At 45.5% G+C, this 10526-nt stretch overlaps 1 protein-coding gene across 2 annotated transcripts; it reads left to right on the top strand.

Moving 5' to 3' along the window:
* The first annotated feature begins 1996 nt into the window (after nucleotides 1-1996).
* Nucleotides 1997-9871, top strand: UBE2B (ubiquitin conjugating enzyme E2 B). Of its 2 annotated transcripts, none has more exons than XM_031598419.2 (6): nucleotides 1997-2150; nucleotides 5245-5325; nucleotides 6052-6077; nucleotides 7116-7205; nucleotides 8582-8670; nucleotides 9408-9871. In XM_031598419.2, exons 1-6 carry the CDS (start codon nucleotides 2107-2109, stop codon nucleotides 9534-9536), a joined length of 459 nt encoding a protein of 152 aa, XP_031454279.1. In that variant the 5' UTR covers nucleotides 1997-2106; the 3' UTR covers nucleotides 9537-9871. The 2 variants fall into 2 exon arrangements, with proteins under 2 accessions (XP_031454279.1, XP_031454282.2); XM_031598422.2 differs by lacking the exon at nucleotides 1997-2150 and adding an exon at nucleotides 2515-2754.
* Nucleotides 9872-10526: the final 655 nt, after the last annotated feature.

The following is a 10526-nucleotide window of genomic DNA, read 5'->3' as shown; positions in this document are numbered from 1 at the left end:
TTTTTCACCTATTTTGTATTACTTACATAGTTTGCAGAATGGAAGTGTTACTCATGTTCTAGACTGAATGCTGCAAGGATTTTTTTTTCTAGTTTGCTGAAGAGCTGTTTTAGTGGATAATTCCAATGGCTGCATAGAAAAATCCCTCCAGGCACTGCATGGGAAAGTCACTTCTGAAGTTGTTTCCATCTGGCTCTGACATTTGTTGAGTTGCAAGTATAGTATTGATTTCACTAAGGGTGTTTTAGTTTAAACATTTTCAGTTTAACAGTAATGGTAGTAATGCATTTAAATTCATTAACTGTGGACATACAGGAAATCATTAACGTCAGATATACATCTAAAGTGATTATTTACTACAGGTTTTGTTTTGAGATGCACTCATCCACCAAAGGCAGGACCTCCTTTTTGCAGCTGAGCCAGGTTTCTGAAACTGGACTGGGTTAAAGTTAACTGGATCTTGAAGCCATGTGCCACACAATGAGCAGAACTGAAATCAGCTGGCTCTTTGGGGGGAGTGGGAGGGGAATTAAAGCTTTCAATTTCCTGATGAAGTAACCAACCACACCTGCTTCTCTATCAGATGAAACTGAAAAGAAAACTTTGAGTCAGATAATGCCAAAGCATGTGAGGCTGTTCTGTTGGGCATGACTGTGTCCATGTCTGCTGTGCTGCCCAGGAGGGGGCTGAAGATCAGCATCCTCTGCTGTGAGCACTGGATGCCTGTGCACAGCAGTGGCCGAGCATCCCAGCAGGCTGCTTCCAAAGAAATGGAAAAAGAAAAGGGGGGAGGGTTTGGTAATGTGCCCACATTCAGTAAAGCGGTCGAAGAGAAAAGCTTTAAGGAAGTTGTGACCTTTTTGTTTCTTTTGCTCTCCTCAGTGTTATCAGAGGGGAAATGTTGAGATTTTGTTGGAATGATTTGTGAGCCATGCGGAAGCTACGTGGGATTTCAGAATGGACTGATAGAGGATTTCCAGGCAGCGGTGACCAGCAGGAGGGCGTGGGGATGATTTGAGCTGACCTCCAGCAGGGCGCTCTCACTGCTGGGCCTGGGCACCTGCAGCAAGGTGCACGTTAATAGTAAAATTGTGAATGTTGTTAAACTGATGTTAATTATTTAAACAGGGCCCTGCTTGCACTTCTGTTGTTGTTTTTAACGCTCTTTCTCCCCTGTGAGGTAACTAAACATAAAGTGCATTAAAGCTGGAGGACTGGCAGTGGGATGTAAAGTGACAGCACGTGTGTTGGGAGGAGGGATCTGCAGAGAGGAGCCGTTTCCCACGAGTGTGGGAGCAGTGCTTATTCCTCGGCCCCTTCAGAAGGCTTGTCCCCTCACAGCATCAGCTGCGTTCCGATCCTTGCCAAGCAAAGAACTGAAATAGCCGTGTGAGGTCCCCATTCAGCTCAGCACTGCAGGCCCAGCCCAAAATTAACTCAGGATCGATTCTTCTCAAACGCTTGGATAGCTGGGGGTGAAACAAACGGACAGAAGGGTGAGTGAGTGCGGCGTTTATTTCTCTCACTTCAGGGTGAGCCTCGTGCTGGTTACGACCTTCTCACAAACACCTGGAGGAAGGGCACGGAGGCACACGGAATCGCTGACCCGAGTTTTGGGGCCAGCTGCCAAGGCTCCGCGTGAGAACCGGGTCAGGGATCGAGGAGGAGCGGCTTCAGCTCGTTCCGCTCCCATCCTGCGGGACGGGATGCAAAAGGAGCCGCGTTTGCTCTTTGTCCCCCGCTAAAATCTGCTCGGCGTGAGCCCCGGACCGTCACCCCAACTAAACCAACCGCCCAGCTCAGCAGCAGCTCGTGGCGCAGTGCGAACTCCTCGCTGCGGGGCGAGGCGGTTCCCATGCCGCACTCAGAGCCGCCGATCCCGCGTTCCGCCCCGCAGCCGTTCCGTCCCAGGCGGCGCAGCGGGCCGCCCCGCACAGCGCAGGGGCGTGCCGTGCCGTGCCGTGCCGAGCCGAGCCGTGCCGAGCCGAGCGCTCCCTCCCCGCCCGCCCCCGCGACGTCGGCCGGCCCCGCCCGGCGCGGAGGGAGACGCCATTGCGGGTTGTTTGTGCGGGAGGCGGTGCTGCGGCCGGGCGCTCCGCCGCGATCATGTCCACCCCGGCGCGGCGCAGGCTGATGCGCGACTTCAAGAGGTGAGCGGCGGCGCGGGGCCGGGGCCGTGCTGAGGGCGGGCCGGGGCGGCCTCGCCGTTCTTCTGAACCGCCGGGGCTTCCGCGCGCCCCTCCCCCGGCGCCTCCGGACGAGCCTCCCGGGGTCCCGGCGGCTCCGAGGCGCTCCGGGCGGCGGGGCAGAGCAGAGCCCTTCCGCCTTTAACGGGCGGCGCGGGCCGGCGGAGCTCCCCGGGCCGGTTCTGCTCGGAACCGGTTCCTCCCATCCCCCCGGGGCCGCCTGAGGTGAGAGTTGGTGCCGCGTCCGGAACGAACTCTCGCGGGGGGCTTCTAAATATGGAGCGCTGCAATTAGCGGCCGCTTCGTTCTCCGTATGTAAGCAAAACCCAAGTGTCCTTTAATGTTTGTGTGCGCATGCGGTTCTGCCCGAGCTTCTCCGTCCCGAGCAGCCTTGGATAACGCACGCCGAGTGTCGAGAGCTGCCGTTCGCCGCGTGTTTCTGAGCGTTGCCGACCGATAGGGTCACGGCTGGGAGCGGAGGAAAAGCGGCGTTGGGGTTTGTTTGTTGTGTTTTGTAAACGTCACAGTTCGGTATGTTTCCTCCTCGGCCTGAGATGAGTCAGCTCGGGTAGGGGCTCTTAGCACAGCTGTGGTGCCCGCACCGAAAACGCAGCGGGGAGCAGCTGTGCGCACCCAGCACGGAGCGGTGCTGCGATGGGAGCCGGGCGCCGGGAGCCTGCGCCGTCCGAGCTGCGGGCATCCTTCATCTCAGGGGCCGGGTGATCCGCTCGGGGCCGGGCGGTGCTTTGGGGTAGCGATCGGACCTTCCTGTGTGATTTTGTGATCTTGGAATGGAAGGTTGAGAATACTTTGAAGAGCGAGCACAGCTCCCGTTTCTTTATCAGATATTTGACCACTTAACACCCCAAAACGCACATAGCTACCTCATGTCTATTTTTTCCCCTTCCTCCTTCCCCCCCGGTTATATTTTTGTTTAGCCTTGCATTACTCTTACCTCATACTGAAACAGCGGGCTGTGCTGTGAGCTCTGATTCACTTGGTTAAATATAAACTCCTTTTGCATCTTAGAATTGCCAGGATAGTGGAGAGGGAGCAGCGTCTTGGATCACCTAATTAAACCAACAGAGAAATGTTATTTTTGCTATATATATGTATTGTTATGTATAAATATTGTATAGAGGAGGCTCAGGGGAGACCTTACTGCTCTCTATAACTACCTGAAGGGAGGTTGTAGTGAGCTGGGGTCGGCCTCTTCTCTCCTGTAACAGTGATAGGACTAGAGGGAATGGCTTCAAGCTGCACCAGGGGAGATTCAGGCTGGATGTTAGGAAATACTGCTTTTGTGAGAGAGTGGTCAGGCACTGGAATGGGCTGCGCAGGGAGGTGGTGGAGTCACCGACCCTGGAGGCGTTCAAGGAATGCTTGGATTTTGTGTTGAGGGACATGGTATAGTGAGAGCTATTGGTGATCAGTGGATGGTTGGGCTGGGTGGTCCTGTGGGTCTTTTCCAACCTTGGTGATTCTGTGATTGTCTGTGTGTAAGTACTGCTAGAAAAGGACTTACCAATATTACATTTTCCCTAATTCTTACTGACTTCCAGGCCCTGTTGAGACCAGCCTGGCATGCAGCCCTTACCACAACCTGTATTTAGTTAGACCTTTTGACAGCAGGGTGTACAAGAGCTTTTAAAATTGCTCTTAAACCCAAAGCCGTCCTCCTGATACATTTATCAGGCAGAATGCTCAGGCATTATTACCAGCCTGCAGCATGGAAGAAAACACATTCCTGCTCTCCCTGACCAAAATAGTAGGTGGTTTATGCTGTTCAAATTAAGCTGTCTGGACTGCATGTGCTCACAGAGCAAGGATGTAAACACGGTCCGCAGGGGAGCTGGATTGCAAGCAGCAGAGCCCAGCTGCCAGCCTGGCTGTGCGGGCAGCGTCATTGCTGGTGTCTGTGTACACGAGCAGCTGTAGTCACTGTGTCAGGGATGGACGTCCAGGCACGGGGGGACTTCCAGGCATCGCTGCTGGCGCTGTGCCTGGCTCAGCCCTAAGTCAGTCTGCACAAATGGGCTGGAACTGAGTTAGAGTTTGTCCCTCGGTCTGTAAGGCTTTCAGTGAGGGTTTGCTCTTAACATCATTCTGCTGTGCAGTCACATCTCATGTTAACACTGAACAATTGCTTCAAAGCGAGGGCAGTTACTTCATTTTCTTTATTCTTGCATGACTCAAGTGTTGCAGTGGATGGGAGCTGTCACAGAAGGATCTGCCTGGGCAGTCCCCAGTGGTGTGGGAGGTTACTGCTTTATGTTGTTCCAGGGTCTTACGTGATCCTTTAGCAGAAACACACAGAGTATTCAGAAGGAGGGAATCTAGGTCCTATTATTTAGTTAGAGGATATATTTGTCTGGCGTGAGTTTATGCAGCTTTCAGTAAGCAACGTGCTTTTCCTTAGTCCAAGGATTAAGGAACTAAAAAGAATTTCAAATGCTTTAGAGACAAATATTTACATTTGTGGAACTGCTATCAGGGAGCAGTACAAAGGTTTCTCCTTGCTCCCTCTTCCCTTTTGAAGCAGTCAGCTCACCAGCCAAAAGAGCCATATACCAAATTTAGCTGCATCGTGCACAGACTTAGGGATGCAGAAAAAGCTCAGCTGACAGTTCTTTGCCCTCAGTTCCAGTAAGTATGCCCTGTAAGTATCACTGTGCTGAGCTCCTGTTTCTGGCCGTGGCTTATTCTCTGTTTCACTGTGGCAGCCAGCAGCAGTCACTTGCTCTGCTCCTCCATAACCATCTGGCTGGTGCTGTAAATCCATCCCAGCTACGTGTGCTGCTTTAAAGCATTGTTACTTGTGGTGCTTTGCACACCTGCCTCAACCTGCTGGGCTGTCACAGCGTGTTGATGTAATACAGGAGCAGATCTTGGTTTGTCTTTTGGAATACTGCTAATCTGCATGTAACACTTTGTCTCTTCAGTAACTTAGAATGAGAAAGGATTTATAAAAAAAAGTGGATGTTACTATTGAGTCAGACTTGCAGGTGGAGGCATTTCACTTACGTTAGGCTTGCTGTTCTATATTTGTAATTTCTAGATTGCAAGAAGACCCTCCTGTGGGTGTCAGTGGTGCACCATCTGAGAATAATATAATGCAGTGGAATGCAGTTATATTTGGGTAAGAGTTTTTGCTCACTATGAAGTCCCTTTTTTTGGGAGAGGGAGGTGGGGGAATTTTTTTATAACATCCCTTTTTTTTTTTTTCCTTTGTGAATGTTAAGTCAGGAAATTTACAGAAATGACCAAGTGTGCAGTCACAGTGAAAATCTGTTTTCAGGGGTAATAAAGAATGCCTAGGGGAAAAAAATATATATTCATTGTCTTTTTTTTAATGATGTTTGCATGTGGCTTAATAAATAGAACGGGTTTTATAGGAGCTGGGTTATGAAAAAGCAGGCTGGCTCTTTAAAGGTACATAAGAGCACCACATGTTCTTGGCCATCAAATCCAGATGCGTTGGCAGTGTTTGGATTGATTCCTGGTGGAATGAGGTTCTATTTAGGAAGTTACATTACGTATACTCCAGAAGAGGAACTCTGGTAGTATCCTTTCATAAACCTGAAGTCAGCTTACTAACAATCTCCTCGTTAATTCAGCTCTAGTCTGAAACATGGCACACCACTGCTTGGGGTGATAATGAAGTAGGTATCTTCACTAACAGCTTGACATGGCAAAGTCTGCTGAATGTGACAAAGCTCCCAGAAGTTGCCTTTGGAGGCTTCCCTAAATATTTGTATGATTGTCTTTATGTCTGTCTTGAGGAGAGTAAGGAATAATATGTTTATTGTGAGCATTTAGAAGTAGTGGTCATTTTTAACTGGAATTTATTTTTTACACCTTTCAGGCCAGAAGGGACGCCTTTTGAAGATGGTAAGCAGCTAACTTCTGTATTCTCTGTCATTCTTGTGAATATTGTCAGTATTAACATTATTCTGCCTGATATTATGTAGGTTTGAACAGTCTGAACAAGCAAAGAGTGGTGGAGCAAGGTCGAGTTAGCTATGAAAATACTGTATTTCTGTGCAAGCAGTGTCTTACCTTAGTGGTTGATGGTTAGTTACAAAGCTATGAAGCAGTTCTTATAACCTTGGTTTGTTTAGGCACAGAACGTTTGAGCTTTTGGTGGAGGAAGTCTAATGCTGCCAGATGTCTTTGCATCTCTGCAGCTAAGCTCAGCAAGATGCTTTTCTGGTTTCATCTTTGTAGCATGTTTGATTCATCTCTGTTCTTCTAACTAAGAGCAGGTGAATAATCTTGAATTGTTCTGAAAATAGAACTCAGTGAGAGGGGGGAATACCAAATCTGTACATAAACATGAAAGTTGATGTGTAATGAATCTCCCCTAGGCATATGAGGAATAATGAGTTTAATAATTATAGCGTTATTGCAGTAATCAGCAGCAGATGGGTTTTTCTCTGTGTTGGGTTGGAGGAGTACAGTAAATTATTCACTGATCCGTAATAAAGGTTTTCAGTGAATCATGAGCTCTGAAGACTGAGATTGCTGATGATGAAATTCCAGTTTTTGCTTGCTGGCACCACAGGGCCTTCTTAATGAAACACCTTAAAGTCACTGAAGTCCATAGAACAGGCTTCTTTGGTCACAGAAGAAGGGAGGAAGGCAGTGGGATGATTGATGTTGGATGTAGCTGCTTTCCTCATGTATACAGTGAGTCTCAATGCTTGGACCTAACTGCTGCTGCCGTTTTTATTGCAATTAGTAATTATTAGTTCCATAGTTCCATTATCACTTGAAATATGTGAAAAGAAAGCAGACTCAGTGTGGCTTGTTTGCATAATAGTGGGGAGAAATATTGATTATGGAGCATATGAATTAACTTACCTTTGTTTTTTCCTGGGGCATTTTTTGTTGGTGGTCATCTGATTGTATTTATGTTTGTTTGGACAGGTACTTTTAAACTAGTAATAGAATTTTCAGAAGAATATCCAAACAAACCTCCAACTGTTAGGTTTTTATCAAAAATGTTCCATCCAAATGGTGAGTAAATCGTTTTTATTTAGCCATAATACTAACTATTATGGTGTGGTCATTTATTCTGCAGAGCTTCAGAATGCTTAACGGTTTGCTCTCTGCTACCTGCTGGGTAGTTGTCTCAGGCAGTAACTACTTGATGGAAGAACTGAGAGTTGTGGTGCTGCTAAGTAGCAACTATCTGTCTCTTTCCAATCAATATGGCAGCAAAATCTGTAAGTGTTTTCAGCTACAGCTGCACTTAAGTTAGCCTAAAGGGGCAATCCTGCTTCAGATTCCTGCCCCCTTCCATTTAACAGCACTTCTGTCTGTGTGGACACATCATGAATCCAGGCAGGGAACTGATGGTGCCAAATGTTACTTATTTCTGTCAGGTGAGAGCTCAGCCAAGCCAACCTGCATGGGGTTCCCTGTGCTAAGCCATGCTGGCAGCGGGAGGCAGGCAAGAAAGTGCACTCCTAGGGGAGAGCAGAGGGGAGGGAGCTGCCCCCACCTTGGTGGGAGGGCAGCCATGGAGTGCTGTGCTTCTCACTCCATCTCTCCGTAGCTTTTATTTGGTTGTTGGATGCAGAAAACATAAACCATGTCTCTCTGTTTCCCAATCCCCTCTGTTACAAAGGGTTATAGATTCAATTCGAGAGTTGAAGCGTGAACCTGTTTCAGCAGTTCCTGTAGCTTGAGCCCTCCTTGAGCAAAGGCTGGTTTTAACTACAGTTCTGTGGCTTAGGCAGTATTCTTAGGCAATACTCTCTAACCATTTATCTGTCACATAACAAGAAAGCCAGTATGCTTCTGACCATTTTGTTTTATTATATTTCGTTACTGGGATGAACAAGCTAGAAAAACAGCATGTAGAAGCTTGCATGACAAATCTCAGTATCCTACACGCTCTTATATTCAGACAGAAGTCGTATTTCAGGCAGACAGTATTGTCTGCCTTAGAGCCTTTCCTAGCATGTGAAAACTGTGCAGTTCCCCATGCAGTCCATGATGACTGAGGTCCTCGGCTGGTGCAGTGCATTCCATGCCTGCAGCAAATGTCTCTCTGCTTGCTGAGAGGCATTACGTCGACTTGAATCTGGGCCAAGCACACAGGAGGAGCAAGAAACCGAGTCTAGGTCTACCAGTTCCTGTGCTATTGCCATATTTTTTGAACATTCTTTCATTTCCTCTTAGGTGTTTTGTTACTTCCAGTAATGTATCTCCTTCAAAATACCAGGTATCAAATTATATAAGATAGTCAGCCATAGCTGCTGTAATCCTAAAGCATTTCTTGAACACAGGCCAAATTGATACAGTAGTTCTTGCTTGAACTGTATTTAATGAACAAAACGTAAGGTAAGTCTGATAAGTGATAACTGATCTGTGTGTTGTGTTCACAGTTTACGCGGATGGCAGCATATGTTTAGATATTCTTCAGAATCGGTGGAGCCCGACATACGACGTTTCATCTATTTTAACTTCAATTCAGGTAACTTTAAATCTATTCTAGCAGTTAAGTATGTTGTTACAAGTCTGTTTTGGAGAGTGCACAGCTCAGTGACAGAACTGGAGATGCTTCTGTCAAGGAACTTCAAATACTTGTAGCCTAAGCAATTGCTTTTTAGATCAAATAAACACAGAGTGCTGACCTATGTAATTACTGATTTTGAGCTGCAAAATTGCTGTTGGATAATTTTCACAAGAAAACAGTTAGTGATTTGGCTTCCTTTTTATCTCTTTTTAGTCAAGACGGGCAGTCAGGTGTAAAATTTGTGTAACGTAACATTTGAAACCATTTCACAAAGCCTCGGCCTGTCACTTCAAGTGCTGCTGAAATTTGTTTAATTGGAGTAAATAGAAATGATGTGGCAGACTGAAAATATTTTTTTCTCTTTAGTCCCGCATGACATCAGTGGTGTAATTACCAAATAATCAGTTGGTGTCATACTGCAAATTGGCACAAATGGCTCTGTGTCTGTTTGTAAGGACATGAGGAGCCTAAAAATGTATACAGTGCTAATGCACATAAAATGTATAACTGGAAGTTCAGCAGCTCTATTAGGGGTGCCTAATATTAGCTTTAACATGTCTTATTGTGTTTTGTTTTTTAAGTGGGCTCTTTTTTGTCATGTTTGCTTTCTGAAGCATTTGATAGGAAAGATGTTGTTTTTCACTGTTCTGTAAAATGTTGGTTTGTCTCACTTTTTGTTTTTCCCTTTTTTACAGTCTCTGCTTGATGAACCTAATCCAAACAGCCCAGCAAACAGTCAGGCAGCACAGCTTTATCAGGAGAACAAACGTGAATATGAGAAAAGAGTTTCAGCTATTGTCGAACAAAGTTGGAATGATTCGTAACAGCTGCTTTGTTACTCTCCATCCTCGTAATCATTATGTACAATTTAACTCTCAATAGAAAGGCTACCAAGAATTTCAAGTGCCACAGCTCTAAGAATTTGCATAAAAACTCATTTGCAAACAGAATTAAGCCCTCCAGTTTAGGAAACTTAAAAGCTTGTGTATCTTGATTAACGTACTTCTTATTGCATGGTATGAACTAAGTTATTGCTACATAAATTTGTAATATATCCTGTTTGTATTTTTTTTCCAAGTGTATAATGTTGGTGTGGAGTTTTCATGACAGAATATACACATTTTGTAAATCTGTACTTTTTCAAATACTGAATGCCTTATTTTTGAATTCTTTAGATTTTTAAATTGGAGAAAAGCACTTAACAAAGTTTTTATATATAAATATTTCATGTAAAACTGTTAAATACATAACCTCAGTGCAAGACACTTCTCTCATTCTGTATCTCTTTCAAAAGGCTCATTTTGAGTCCATTTTCCCCTTTGCTACATGCCGAGTATACCATGCACTTTTTAAAACCAGAAAAGTTAATCCATTATAAAACTGTCTTCTCTGTGGATATCTCTGCAGCTGCAGCAGGCTTCAATTCGATTCTGTGTTCCTCAGTTGTATGAGGAAGAGAAGTGTTAGTGGCTGCCACTTTGTAAATGGGGAAGCATAACTATTTAGCTAAAAGTTCCACTACAAACCAGCAGCAGAGTTGCAGACAGGAGCTGGACAGCCAGGCTTTGGTAATAATATATTTTTCAGGGAGATTGTATTTTACCAAACTGTAAAATATTGTCAACTAAATCTGTCTTCTATTCATATATTGATACTGTAATATAGTCCTGAATATCTTCTAATAGTTACACAGGTATTCCATTAGTTTCTCTTTGGCTAGGGAAGTAATTAATCACAAACAGAAGAGAATGTGATTGCAGATTTAATGGAGTTCTATGGAACCTGGCCTCGTGTCTTTTCATGGAAGTTTTAAA

Source organism: Phasianus colchicus, chromosome 15 (assembly GCF_987193195.1).
Source record: "Phasianus colchicus chromosome 15, bPhaCol1.hap1.1, whole genome shotgun sequence".
Classification (NCBI taxonomy): Eukaryota; Metazoa; Chordata; class Aves; order Galliformes; family Phasianidae; genus Phasianus; species Phasianus colchicus.
Note: the sequence above shows the minus strand (reverse complement) of the source record. Positions and strands in the feature narration are given on the sequence as shown.

What these genes read in the sequence shown, in the direction of transcription:
- UBE2B (XM_031598419.2), top strand. Translation starts at nt 2,107, where the DNA reads ATGTCCACCCCGGCGCGGCGCAGGCTGATGCGCGACTTCAAGAG. An exon ending in AGGGACGCCTTTTGAAGATG is followed by an intron (nt 6,078 to 7,115) that starts GTAAGCAGCTAA and finishes TTGTTTGGACAG; the next exon opens with GTACTTTTAAACTAGTAATA. An exon ending in AAAAATGTTCCATCCAAATG is followed by an intron (nt 7,206 to 8,581) that starts GTGAGTAAATCG and finishes TTGTGTTCACAG; the next exon opens with TTTACGCGGATGGCAGCATA.